We start from the raw sequence: 14,107 nt of genomic DNA, 5'->3' as shown, positions 1-14,107 counted from the left end.
GGATGAGACGGGCCAACACGCGCCGCCCACATGGGCGTGGGTGCCCACAGGTCAATGCCCTGTCCATCAGCAAGAGCAACAAGCATAAAAAACAAACTCTGCTGGTGACAAGTCGGCGGCGGTAAGGTCGTCCACTCCGCTAGAAAGCTTGGGCTTGGCTGCCGAGCCTATAAATGGCGACCCACCCCAGCCACTTCCACTCACTTCACTCCAGCGTTCAGCATTAGACACGCACAAGGAAGAAACAGCAGCCGGAGAGAGCTCCTATCTAGCCAGTCCAGTAGTCCCGCGAGCTCGTCGAGAGAAACAGAGAGCGAGTAACATGGCGCCTGCATTGTCATTCCCGGTCATCGACATGGGGCTGCTCGCCGGGGAGGAGAGGCCGGCGGCGATGGAGCTGCTGCGCGATGCGTGCGAGAACTGGGGCTTCTTCGAGGTAGACGTTCAGCATGGAAGGAGGAGGACTAATCCAACTCCAGGAACTAGAACAAATAATTAAGCCGCACAAATATATATTTGTCGTTGAGGATGGGTTTTAATGCTCTATCCGTTTTGTTTAATTTTGCAATTCCCTCTTGCTGTCCAGATTCTGAACCACGGCATCTCGACGGAGCTGATGGACGAGGTAGAGAAGCTGACCAAGGACCACTACAAGCGGGTGCGCGAGCAGAGGTTCCTCGAGTTCGCCAGCAAGGCGCTCAAGGACGCGCAGGGCGTGAAGGCGGCGGTGAACCTCGACTGGGAGAGCACTTTCTTCGTCCGCCACCTCCCGGAATCCAACATCGCCGAGATACCGGACCTCGACGACGAGTACCGGCGCGCGATGAAGCGGTTCGCCGGCGAGCTGGAGGCGCTGGCGGAGCGGCTGCTGGAGCTGCTGTGCGAGAACCTCGGACTGGACAGGGGCTACCTGGCGCGGGCGTTCCGCGGGCCCAGCACGGGCGCCCCGACGTTCGGCACCAAGGTGAGCAGCTACCCGCCGTGCCCGCGCCCGGACCTCGTGAGCGGCCTGCGCGCGCACACCGACGCCGGCGGCATCATCCTGCTGTTCCAGGACGACCGGGTGGGTGGGCTCCAGCTGCTCAAGGACGGCGAGTGGGTGGACGTGCCGCCCCTGCGCCACTCCATCGTCGTCAACCTGGGCGACCAGCTGGAGGTGATCACCAACGGCAGGTACAAGAGCGTGATGCACCGAGTGGTGGCGCAGCCCGACGGCAACAGGATGTCCATCGCCTCCTTCTACAACCCGGGCAGCGACGCCATCATCTTCCCCGCGCTGGCGCTGGTGAAGGCCGACGGGGCGGCCGCGGGGTCGTACCCCAGGTTCGTGTTCGAGGACTACATGAAGCTGTACGTGCGGCACAAGTTCGAGGCCAAGGAGCCACGGTTTGAGGCGTTCAAGTCCATGGAGACGAACAGCTCCAACTGCATAGCCATCGCGTAAAAGTTGGTCCCTGCGCCTTGCTCTGGTTTACTGTGTTCGAGATGTATTTGCGGCGTTCTGTTCTGCGGCATGATCGTTTATGCCTGTGTCTTTGGTCCCTCTCTGCTCTTCTTCGCTCGCTAGTTAGCCTGCTAGCTTGTTATATGTGTCGCGCGATCTGTTCTGTAATATGTTTACTATTACAAAGCTATATTACGAGTGACTAAGTATATACAGTATATCGATATTGTGGACTATGGACCATGCCAAAATGGACCCATCTGTGCAAAAACAGTACCTAGAATTCTCCTTTCGCCAATAAAAAAATCAAGATAAATTTAAACTTGACACTACTGTGATTGTTTAAGTGAAGTCATGCTATATTGATCTTACTATTACTAAATACAATTTCGCAGAGTTACGTTTCATTACGCGTTGAGGGATCAACTATTTTTTTTGCGAATTACACAGAGGGATCAACTATTGCACGCCACTTCTAAAGCTACTATTACTAATCTAGGCCTCTAATCCTATATGACATGCAGGACCTACTTGTTAGTGACAAACACACGCACTCTTCCTCTCCTTTTTTTTTGCGAAGGCTTTCGCCCTCTTCTTTCTCCTTAATTATTTTCTTCCCTTCCCCTACTCCTCTGATGAGAAACCGACCACTACCTCACCTGGCCCGACTAACGCATCTCCACCCTACCATTGTCGATGTTGTGCCACACACTGGCAGCTGTGGCCCCTCCCCACCGAGTTGCGCCTCATCTGCTGGCCGACGAGGAGGAGCTCCATGACAAGGAGGTGCTCCATGATAAGGCGTGCCACGGCAAGCGAGAGGGGAGAGAGGGGTTGCTGTCGAATTTTGAGGGCCTCCCTACGGGTTTGAGTAGTGCCATGCTAACCCATCAAATTTTGGTTTAAGGGCCCTGCTGAAGTTGCTCTAAAGGTTTGTTATTGGGTGAACGTATTTCTTGACACGTCCTTCGCCCCATCTACCATCATCATCATCATGTTAGATCACCGTCACCGGTCCGCCTTATGAGCACAAGGTGTCAAGTACCTCTAGATTTCAGCGTTCGTGGTTGCACATGTGCTGGCCAGGGTCACCAGTAGGTGGTTGTAAGGACTAAATGGTCCAAAAGAGGGTGAATTACGCTCTAGAAATTTAGAACAATCTTAGCCTGTGCAAAGTTCTAAATTCCCACTTGCACGATGGTACCTAAGATTTTAAGAAGACACGTTAGTAAGTCCTTAGGTCTGTCATACTAAACAAGTCTGTATCAATAAAAAGTAAACAATCATGCTAAGTAAATCTATCAGGAACCTTTGTACACAAAATTCTAGTTATGGGTGGATCGTGATAATTTGAGAATCGTGTTGCTCACACTACGAGTATTGGTGGATCTTAGGTAGTTTTTTTTTTTGGATCTTAGGTAGGTTATGGGTGGATCATTAGGGCATACGGTAGAGATCCAGCAATTATATAAGGTAGGACATGATTAGTAAGGATTGGCTGATTGTAATTTCTTGTTTCCATCTCTATTTTTTTAAGTATCGCTTGGGATCCAAACAACCATATACACAAACAATCCAATATTCGGAATGTTTCAGCGATACAGTTATACAATCTCTGTTCAAATTTATTCGCCACAAAGAAATTCCTCTAGCTGAACAATCAGGTCCATCTGAATTAGGACGAGCACAGACTGGATCAATGTCCAAGTATTCTCACGATGCTGTTACAAGTGAGTACAACACAAGTAACTTATGAGACACGGCCGCGCGGCCGTCTTGCGCAGTTTAGACGATGATACACGAACCGTTGGCTCAGCTGTACCAAGACGGAATGACTCTGGCCGGTCAGGTTTCTTCTCAGATGAACAACGTAGTAGATTCTTCAGACTCTCATCAGTGCACGGCATGATGCTCAGCCTGCGCGTTCGGCAAACAAGCGCCGTGCGAGAGACAAGCTTATTAGCCGGCGTTCGCGTGAGCGATCGATGCAAACCGCAAAGAGGGGCGCGGCGCGCGCTGACACACATACCTCGAAGACGTGCGGCACGTGGTCGGCGGCGTGGCCGATGTGATCGTGCAGCCTCACCCCGTTCTTCTTCAGCTGCTCCCTGACGAACTTGTCGTAGATGAAGGACGCGCCCCTGAACTGCGGCAGGACCAGCCACGCCACCAGCAGCAGCTTCGCCTCGTACCATAGCGGTATCCTGTGAAGAAAGGAGCAGCAATGACATTATTTACTCTCTCTGTCTTTGAGTATGCTTACTAGGTAGCGTTCCCGTGCATTACTACGAGACAGTAAAACTTTTGTATTAAAAACACAAGGATCGCATGATAAAATAATAATATTATGAAAATGTTAAAGTGACATTTAATACAAAAAGCAAAATTCATGAAATTAACATCGTCACGGAGTGCGCGGCGTCATAGGCTCACCGACTTGGTAAGGGCCGAGCGACAACCTTGCCCATACCTATAACAATCCAAAACTTAATGCATTAACCATGAATTTACGAATAATCAAGTATGTTTTAGAGAAAGAAGAATCGATGTGGTAAAGATAGAAAGGATAAATAGATCAACAGAACTATCAGAATTGTCATGAACTCTTTAAGGTTTTTCCTAAGCAGCTAGTTCTCAGTTTACTATACAATGTCAAATGATTTATGCATCCACCGGATAGCAATCTGGACACTAATAGACTTCGATCACATTAGAGAAGTTGTCGATGCCAGATCTTAATCTTTGTCCAATAAAATACAAAAGATATGCCCTATAGCAATCGTCACCTATGTGATCGGTGTACAGTAGTCACCGATGGTACTTCTCCTCATCCTTGGTCGCTCTTGGAGGCTGCAACTTCACGTCACCATTGAAATTGTAACATTCAACATTCAAGAAGAGAAGCACTACTGCAACATTCAAGCGGGGTATCAGCATACTGTAAAAAATCATTGAATCACAAGGAATCTGATAGAGCAGGGGAAGCTTGCACGGGTCAGACGAGAAGAGAAGCACTGGGCGTGATGGGCTGTTATGTGGGCTGAGCATGCAAGGGTTGTAGTTGCTGCTTGCCCAACTGGAGCCACGAAAGGGGGAGCCACCCCTGTGATGCCGATGGAGAGGGGAAGGTTGAAGTAGCTAGATCAGGGGCCGCACCGCCGCTAGGGGCTACCGAGCACGTAGATTTGGCCAGGCTGTCGCCGGGGGCCGCGGAGCTCGATGGCCTAGCCGCACCTTGTCGAGCTAGGGAGGAGGAAAGGGCGTACCTTATCAATCTGCTCGCTCCTCATCCCGCTCGATCTGCTCGCCCCTCATCTCACTCGAGGCTCCTCCTGCCTGTCAACCGGATCTGAGGGGGCACCGCCGCCGCCGGTGTCGCTGCGGGGTGGCCACGCCATCGCCCCTACACCTTGCCGTGCCTATCCTGGGAGTCGCCGCAGGTGCCGATGGCACGGTGGGACAGGACAGACCTAATGGCAGAACGTAGAACCCCGGCGTCTGATGCTGAACCTTCTCAGCCAGTGGAAACATAAACGAAGTTCAGGTCAAAGTCACATGCAAGCATCACATTTTGAGAAAGAGTTCCTTTTCTATTCCGATACGGAACTGCTTTACTTGCACTGATTGTGATTGGAACATGAGTCCATCTATCACTCCTAAGCAGTTCTGCAAGGGAGAGAAGAGGTGCTATTTGTAATTAGTATATATGTAATAAAAAGGTAAGAATTTTGAAACAGTACATATATTTGTTATATGTACCTGAAAGTAAGGTGTAAAATGTGGATTGGTCGATATTTTTCAATAGGTCTCAGCTGATGGGGGCTTCACAAAATCAAAAGCCAATGAAGAGATTGCATCAAAGGCTGCTGCGATATGTCTATGTATTGTCTCTCCACTGTGCTGAAACCTATCACACAATGCAGTAAAACTTGCATTTCACGCAAACATGTACATGAACAATGGTAGTTGTTCTTCTACAGTAACCCCTCTTGTATTCTTTAAAAGCCCTCTTGAACTAAGGTAATATGCAAGTGCTTTGAAAATCCATGGCTCCATACGCAAATTATGATAAGAACGATGTGGATGGCCCTCAAGAAGTTCACGTGTATATTCTGAACCACTAAGCTTTGTAGTGTAACATGGAGTTCTTGTTCTAGTTCTGATAGAAGCTAAATATAGCGCCGGAAAAACAAGCATTATCATTTCATCTTCTTCTTCCTCAGATACAGTTTCAGCCCTTTTATTATAATCCATATCCACTGACTGAACATATCTATTTGAATTACCTAACGAACTAGGCCATGAGAATTGAGAAAATGGAACATTGCAAAGCAAAGCATGACCAAACAACCTATATGTAGCACACTGCACACTTTCTCTGAAGTTATACACGTGAATGCAAAAACAACAAGAATGCGGGCTGCAGTGTTATCCTATGCTAGTGCAGCTCTACACAAAATGCACAAGTACTCCATCTGTTTCCGTTTTCAAATATATGACGTTTATAACAAGCTAATTACTTCATAATATATATCTGAAAAATGAAAATGGAGGGCAGGAGGGGACAGTAAGCTGCTTCATAATATATGTATCTTAGATATGTCGTGTGCACTTGCACTCTAGGTCAGTTTATTTCCCTTTCACCTCTTCTAATCGCATATACGTATATGCAGTCATGCACGCACACTGCAGATGCCTTGCACACATGTTGCTTCAATTTGTTCTTCTCATGAGAAGCTGCATGCTTCTGTCAGGACCAAAATACTCGGCGTCCATGTGGATACCTGCCGAAGTTGACAATGTTTGATCGAAGTTCACATGTTCTTAATGCAGCAGCTATAAATCTAACGTACGGCAGCAATGCCATGGGAGCAGCTTCAGCATACATATCATCTACCAAATATATCTAAGATACATGTCTAATGCATAATCAGCACAATCGATTGGTCCCAATTATTCAACCGTGCATTGGGGAAACATACAGAGCTGCCATAGAAACATACAGAGATGAATTATTCAACTTCAATTTGGTTTCAATTAAAACCGTACTATTTCACTTCTCATTCAGATAGGTTTCACACATAATCAGTAAGTGCAGGCAAAGAAGCATATGCAACACATCTAGATTAGCTCCTCATTCAGATAGGTTTCACACATCCAGCATCCAACGCAAGAAGAGATGGGGACTAGGAGAGGAAGGTACCTGCCGCGCGGCCGTCCTAGCCCACACACGATGCAGTCAGGGCCCGCCTTGCCCGCGCATCTGGCCGCGCCGAGGCCAAGCTCGCAAAGCTTCGCTGGAGATGGGAGGCCGCCGTGAGAGGGAGCGCCACCGGCGAGGGAGGAGAGCCGCCGTCGCCGGCGAGGAAGGAGCGCCACCGCCGCCGGCGAGGGAAGAACGTCGCCGCGGCCGGGAGGGACGAGCGTCGTCGGCCGTCGGCCGTCGGGTCACGAGAGAGATGAGGGGGGATTTTTCTTTTTTTATTAGCCGCGGTATCGCAGGGGTCGGGGTGGGTAAACAGACGAACCAAAACAAATATCGCAGGGGTCGATGCATGATTATTGTTTCCTTCCATGCATATTGCCTCAGGTGATCGATTTATTTCCTTCAAAGCATGCGGGGATCCTTTGAAGAACATCAACGTACCTCCCTTTCAGAGCAGCATGATTTCGATGCATGATTATTGTTTCCTTCCATGCATGTGGCCTCAGGTGATTGATTTGTTTCCTTCAAAACAGGCGGGGATCCTTTGAAGAACATCAACGTACCTCCCTTTCAGAGCAGCATGATTTCGATGCATGATTATTGTTTTCTTCCATGCATGTGGCCTCAAGTGATCGATTTGTTTTCTTCAAAGCAGGCGGGTATCGTAGGCGTGGGCAGACGGACGAACCAAAACAAATATCGCACTAAAAAATGTCCATGTTTTATTCTTTTTAGTTGTAGCAGACAGTAGAGTACAGGACGGTGGACAGGACATTGTACAATTTACCGTTTGGGTCCAAGAATGAATGCGTGTAAATTTACAGCGTCGACACGCATTTCAGCCAAAAACTGCAGTTTTGCGGGATAGATAAAAGGAATATATTACCGAGAAGCGACAAGTTTATTACCAGTAGAGGATGTTCTCGGCCACCATTTCGAAGAGGGTGATGAAGGAGTAGATTATCCAGTAGGCCAGCCACTGCTCGTCATCCACCTTGGTCGCGCTCTCCATCGCGCAGATTGACGCGTACCTGATCCACGTTACGCATCTTGCACGCGTGTATTAGTTACGCCATTGCTAAAAAAGAATATGATGAACCATCAAGCACCCCTGCTAATCTTTATTTGTTCACTTACAGAGGGTATATCAGAGTGAGACTCGGCCTGCACACAAGGGAAAAGAGAAGAACCTCAGCAATAGCAAGGTCACTGATCGCGGACTAAAGATCGTTTAGAGGACCGGAGGAGAGAGGATCAGCAAGCATTTACCCTGCAAGAGCGTGGAGGTGGGTGATGAGCGCCCATGTCTTACCCATATTGCTGTTCCGATTTCGATCGTAGTCACGCTCACGCACCAAATAAACTTGATCAGAACGCGGAAGCTAGCTAGCGCGATTCCTGGAGGAGGAAAGGATCGATAGGCGACGAGATAGCTGATAGCTAGGGGGCCGCCGTGGAAAGAGGAAGATTCAGTAGGGGATGCAACGGGGTATTTTGGGCTTTATACCTGACTACCTGTGATGATGATGATCGTGAAACGTGACCGGGAGGCCGGAGGACGATGCGCTTGCACGGGGATGGCACCGCATCGGGTGCCTAGCTTGGACGTGGCGTCCAAGGCAGGCCGGGTCGCGCCCTCGCCCGACCAGATCTCCCCAGGCTCGAATCGCTTTGCGTGGTGACAGTGAAAATGCCTAGCTGCTCCCCCTCCCTCCCGGTCCCGGACCACGGCGCATGTGCTTGCATTGCATGTGCGGCGCATTTCCTCGAGGCCGGGCCTCGTTTCGTTTTCCTTCGTCGGAATCCGAACCCCGGATCAGGGAAAGCCGGCAGCCTGTCACGTCTCTGCAAACGGAAGGGCCAGTGCCCAGACGTCGGATATCGCGTCCGTACGCAGCTCCTCCGCCCGCATCCCACCCCACCCCACGCCACTCGTCCGCATCCCGCCCAGCGCCAGCGCCCACGTCCGTCGCAGGCCCCGCTACCCCGCGCCCACCCATGCCCGCATGAGGAAACCCACGTGGGTTGACCGACGGCTGCGCCTCAGCATCAAGCTGTTCGTCAGCCACCAGCGCCGTTCAATACCCTGAACTTTTCAAAACGCACGAGGAAATCGAGATGAAAACATTTGTAAGATAGGTCTGAAACGGATGAAACACTTAAGACATGTGTGTATAGACATAGCAACATATACAACATCCACAGATGTACTTTTGCAACATCCGGATGAAACATATGAAACACTTGAAATATACGCTTGAAACATACGGTAGAGCTATAGCAACATCCAGATGGAACACTAAACATACGTCTTAAAACACGTGAAACACTTAAAAACATAGGCTTGCAACATGTCATTTCAGATCTACTTTTACAACATCCAGATGAAACACTTAAAACACAAGTCTGAAACGGCTGAAACACAACGCAGCGTCGCTGGCGACCACAACCTACCTGATGGGGAACTGCGGTAGTCAGCAAGCTCGGGTTAGGGGGCGTCGAGAGCTACCCAGCGTACAACCAGGCATAGGTGCAGGCCTTCCCTTCTTGACGTAGTGTCTTCGGCTGGCCGCAGTGCAATCCATGGCCGCGACGGCGCGAGGTGGATGGGGGCACGGTGCGGGGCGCGAAGGAGTGCGGTGCAACCACGTTGGATAAGGCCACAACGGCCGGAGAAGGCGAGCGGCGCGTTGGATGCGCCAGCGGCGGTCGCATGCGTGCGACGGTAGGGAAAGGAAATGTCGTTGTCTTTTCGAGAAACCGTGAAACACTTAAGGTGGAGCAGAGCAGCCAAGTAGACCTGTTGAGCCCGATGGCTGCGCAGGCCTGAGAACGGGCTGTCTAGACGGATATGCCTGGACGTAGGGATAAAAACGGATCTGATACGAACGGATCGGATATCACTGATATTACATTTGTTTTTATATTTCTGTCTGGATTCGGATTCGCATATGGATAGTGTCAATCATGCCGGATAGGATACAATTAGATAACAACATTATAAATATATGATTTGTTACATTTATTTTTATATTTCTGTCCAGATTCGGATTCACATATGGATAGTGTCATTTATGCCGGATAGGATACGATTAGATAACGACATTATAAATTTATGAATTGAGTATTCAGATATGGATACGATACCAGATGTTGAATCTTTGGACTTAAATATGGACAGATCTGAATCTCTCTAAATAAATTCGGTCTCATATATGATGGGAAAATATCTGTAACGTATTCACACCCACATGGACGGACGTCCTCGCCAGAGAATTTCCGCTCTTGAAACAACTTGAAGTTTTAGTATTCTTCTGTTTATTATTAGGCAGACTACCAGAATGAGATGAGGCTTTCAATTTCATACTGGGAAACCTGGGCCAAAAGCCCGGAATCGGAAGGCCCGAAACTCAAGCAGACAAGATCTACGAAGTGGGCTGTGCAGAACACAACGTATCTTAGGCCCTTTTGATGCCGACTCCATGGTCCGCCGACGTCCGACCAGATATGGAATCCAGCTTTCCTCAAATAAAAAAAAAAAAGAAAAGGAATCCAACTTTGCAGACTCCACAGTCCAACAGGCGGGGCCAAAGAAAGAACAGAGCTGTTCGTGCTCCATTCTCGATTGAAGGTGCAAGAGCCTGTAGTTTACGGCTGTACCGTCAGATTATGCATGCTGCTAGTGTTGAGTGATTAGATCAATACCAACCCTTTGGACTTCCTCTCGGATTCCTGAAGTCGCTCTCCCACAGCGATGACTTGTGACCACTGACAGCGTTGTGGCTGTGTCTGAACTGTGAACGCGAGAGGAACGTTCTGAACGAAAGGAGAGGCAGCTAGTACTACACTGCAGATGAAATCTTTTCAGGTAGCTGTCAGTGGCGCGCCTGCTCAGCCTGTTCGCTTCGTCGTATTTGACTTATAAGCCATGACTTATGAGCCAACGAATAGTATTTTTCTCTCACACCAAGCCAGTCAACACTACTTTTAGCCATGGCTTATAAGCCAAACAGGCCAAGTCCTCGCCTGGAATGTTGCTTAGATTAGATGGACTCGTGTGCTTATTTTTAATGCAAGCATGTCGGCAGATGCAAAGCTGAATGCGGCCATGATTAAAAGGCGCTAACCTCCGGTGAACGGTTCGTCTGTTCGCGGTTGGCTGCGCATGGGATCAGTGCTGCGGTGTCAAAGGCCGTTGCTCGCACGTGTTATTTATGGGAAGTGCGATCGATCGGCATAACTCCCAACGTATACTAGCTCTGTAGTAGAGATTGTATGCACTATCCAGCCCCGCCTTCTATTGTCCTTTGCGTCACCATTGTCTTCCTTCAGAGAATCAGAGCAGCTCAGTTCTGTGGCTGAGGCCACGAGTTCACAGAGTAGGAACAGAGGCGCATGCAGGTGCCATGTCCTCAAGGCATCCATCCTATCCATTCGTTATTGTGCTCTGTCCAACGTCTACTTCAGTTGGCGGCAACATATGAGCCTGCGAATGCCAAGCATTAATACTCTGCTCCACGCCTCCGTGGCTCCGCCCAACAATACGTACCTTGAGTTTTCCCGCGAATGCAGGCAGCACAGGCCACTCAGCTAGTCAGCTGCACTGCATTTGGGCAGTGAAGTAGGAGTACTACCGTACAACCCAAAGCCTGTACCTGTGCAGAGCATGGTCGTGTGTATAGTACCAATGCAATAGCTGAAAACGACATGACATTTTCTGCTTAACCAACCAATCAAGTTGGCGCATGCGATTAATAGTAGATGAGATACGCATTATCCGAATGAGTTTCGCCACCAGGTCGCCAATAGCGACGGGGAAGGGGCCGGAGCATCACGTATGTCCTCTCACCATGTTTATCCTCGCACTGTCTCACAGACCTGTCCTGGCGTCCTGCTCTGCTCTCTGGTCACCACGGGCTTGTGTTTTTTTTGGGTACGGTTGGGCCGTCACCATCGGAGAGATGCCGACGGCCGGCCGGGGAAGTACGGCGCGGCTTTTGCTAGCCAGAACCCGGTCCCCCGGCCCGATGCCTCTACCTACTCCGCCGGTCCACGCCTTCTACGTACGTCGCCGCAGCCAACTCTGTGGAGCCGGCATGGCAAAAGTCGCAGGCGCAGGCGCGCAGCCACCGCTCGTCGTGCGTGGAGTACGTAGTACTAGTACTAGTATCTGCTGCCGCACGGCGACGCTGGTCGAGTCCGGCTCGTGCGCCTGTCTGCCTACCTAGCCAGCCTGGCGCCCTGGCCCTGCCCTGGCGCGCATTCGTGCCGGTGACATGGTCGAGGTGTCAGTCACGGCAGTATGAAAGGGAGGAGCAACGTACGCCGCTGACGACCGCATCCACTTTCTGGCCCTGTTCCCAACCCATGTAGTCCTGTGTGAGCACGGCGATGTTCACGGCGGTCGGATCGCTGCTGGATCCAGTTTGCGCGCTGTGAGGATGTGAGAGTGGCGGGGACGCTGAGCTGAACCGCCGGACGTGAGAGCTCATCTGTTGGTGTCTCCCAGTGGCCACGGGCTCCGTTTTGGTCCTTTCCTTTTGTTTCCTTGTCCCAACTCGCAACGCAAGGCCACCGACAGGCGACAGTTAAAAGGCACGCTTTTTATTTTTATCTTTGCATTCGGTGATGCTGGAATCAATTTGCAAAAGCGGCAGATTGTGCATGAGCATCACGGAGCGCCATGGGTCCGTGTCTCAACTGACAGTCACGCAACTTAATCGGAGGGGGCTAGTTGCAGTCCTAATGGAAAAGGAGGTAGGTTATAGATACAAAGATTTAGCGAAATGGGCATTTCAAAGTTTGAATCTCTCAACTTTGGTGTCATAACCTCAACATTGTCCTATGCAAGAAAAAGAAAAGAGGAACCGCAGAGTAATTCGAAAAGAAGAAGAAGAAGAAGAACCGCAGAGTAGACAATCCCCTTAGACGCAGAGTGCAGACGATGGTCCAGTCCATGCATGCACTGACGGGATTAGGCAATCATTTGTGCATTTGGCCCATCCGTATGCAAGCTCAGATCAATGATGATAGTGTCTGTGAAGATAAAGTTCATGAGTGGATAAGGAAGAACAGGAGCACCTGATTGGGATGAGAGGCCTGCAGCCTGCTAGTACTTCGGAGTGGTAGCGAGTAGCTAGCCAGGTAGCTACGGACAGGGAGGGGAGGGCCCGGGGACATTGTTCTTCAATTGAGATCACGGTCGGCTCTGAGCTCTGAGCTCTCCCCCTGAATTCGCTCGCGCCTTTGTTGGCGTCTTGCTGGTTCAGGGCTGGGACAGCTTCACCTTCAATCATCATGCCATCCTAATTGACTCCCAATTCAGCGTCTTTCACTTTAATGTTGGACAAAAAATAAATAAAGGGAGGCTATATCATTAGGCAGGCACCAACAGACAGACAGAGCTCGTTCTTTCTTCTGAGAGCACAGAGCAGACAGACACAGACAGAGAACTCGATTCCACGGTTCCACCTTTCCATGAGGGGAAAAAATCTCCAAAACTGATCATTCAACTAACCGCCTTGTAGTGCCTCACTATTTTTTATTTATCTGTTGCACAGATTCAGTATATAATAGTAAGGTGTAGTATAAGAGAAGAGGAGAACGGTGAAGAATTTCCCATGTTTAAAACAAGACAAGATGCTATCTAGCTCCCACTAACCATAATAAGGATTATGATTTATGAATGATCTTATCCTCGCTCATCCCATGCAATGCAGACAGTAGTAGACGGCAGTGCAGTGCATACGCGACACAGACCCGTCTCAAGCTGCCGGGGGTCACTGTGGTCGGCGGGCGTTCGGTCCGGCGTCAACCTCAAGCCCTTTGCCCTCGTCGCGTTGGAATGCGGCATCCATTATTCCTCCTCCTCCCAATCGTCTGCGCTGACGTCGACGCGCATGATTAATCAAGCAGACCTAATCGGGCTCCCACGCCCAACCAGACCCGCAGATGCTTGTATGATTTTTGCTAAGCGCTCGCACGGAGAGACGGAGCCGCTCTCTGTAGGAGGATTAAACGAACGCATTATGCATCCATCCATGCATGATGAGGGAGGTTCAGCTTAGCGAGTTGACCTGAATCAGCTGCCGGTCGATGGGTGCGAGGAACGGACCCATGCATATGGTTTGCTGAAGCCTGAAGCTGAAGGAGGCATTTGACTCCCATGGCTCAATAATGCTTGCAAATGCGATAGTGATTTTGTACTGTTACACTACCCAGGCCCGTGCCGGTGAATACTACTAAGAGCTCAAGAGCGAAGAGGAGCAGGAAGCCCAATACAAGAGTAACCGGTCCAGAATGGCGCAAGTAAAAGCCCAAGCCCAGTTGCATCTGGAGTATCGCTGCCAAGCAGCTGTAACGATAAAGCGTGGAGAGGAAGTAGAATTGAACTTGTCTTGGTTATTTCCCGAGAATATTGGCTACTGCGGCAAGAGGGCGGCCGGCGGCAACCTTGA

General features: G+C 49.9%; 2 protein-coding genes across 2 annotated transcripts; one reads left to right on the top strand and one right to left on the bottom strand.

The window, feature by feature from the left end:
- The first annotated feature begins 202 nt into the window (after positions 1–202).
- Positions 203–1,680, top strand: LOC136546341 (1-aminocyclopropane-1-carboxylate oxidase 1-like). The gene is made up of 2 exons (XM_066538317.1): positions 203–436; positions 587–1,680. Exons 1-2 carry the CDS (start codon positions 323–325, stop codon positions 1,442–1,444), a joined length of 972 nt encoding a protein of 323 aa, XP_066394414.1. The 5' UTR covers positions 203–322; the 3' UTR covers positions 1,445–1,680.
- Positions 1,681–3,255: 1,575 nt separating this feature from the next.
- On the bottom strand, positions 3,256–8,008 carry LOC136546340 (protein HVA22-like). The gene is made up of 5 exons (XM_066538316.1): positions 7,920–8,008; positions 7,788–7,814; positions 7,559–7,681; positions 3,474–3,648; positions 3,256–3,361 (listed from the first exon to the last, which is right to left on the bottom strand). Exons 1-5 carry the CDS (start codon positions 7,964–7,966, stop codon positions 3,338–3,340), a joined length of 396 nt encoding a protein of 131 aa, XP_066394413.1. The 5' UTR covers positions 7,967–8,008; the 3' UTR covers positions 3,256–3,337.
- Positions 8,009–14,107: the final 6,099 nt, after the last annotated feature.

The sequence above is a fragment of the Miscanthus floridulus genome, chromosome 3, assembly GCF_019320115.1.
Source record: "Miscanthus floridulus cultivar M001 chromosome 3, ASM1932011v1, whole genome shotgun sequence".
NCBI lineage: Eukaryota > Viridiplantae > Streptophyta > Magnoliopsida > Poales > Poaceae > Miscanthus > Miscanthus floridulus.
This window is presented reverse-complemented; position numbering and strand designations above follow the sequence as displayed.

Coding starts and splice junctions, on each gene's coding strand:
- LOC136546340 (XM_066538316.1), bottom strand. CDS start 7,966: ATGGGTAAGACATGGGCGCTCATCACCCACCTCCACGCTCTTGCAGG. Junction 7,682..7,787: donor CTCACTCTGATATACCCTCT/GTAAGTGAACAA, acceptor AACGTGGATCAG/GTACGCGTCAATCTGCGCGA. Junction 3,362..3,473: donor ACGTGCCGCACGTCTTCGAG/GTATGTGTGTCA, acceptor CCGAACGCGCAG/GCTGAGCATCATGCCGTGCA.
- LOC136546341 (XM_066538317.1), top strand. CDS start 323: ATGGCGCCTGCATTGTCATTCCCGGTCATCGACATGGGGCTGCTCGCC. Junction 437..586: donor AGAACTGGGGCTTCTTCGAG/GTAGACGTTCAG, acceptor CTTGCTGTCCAG/ATTCTGAACCACGGCATCTC.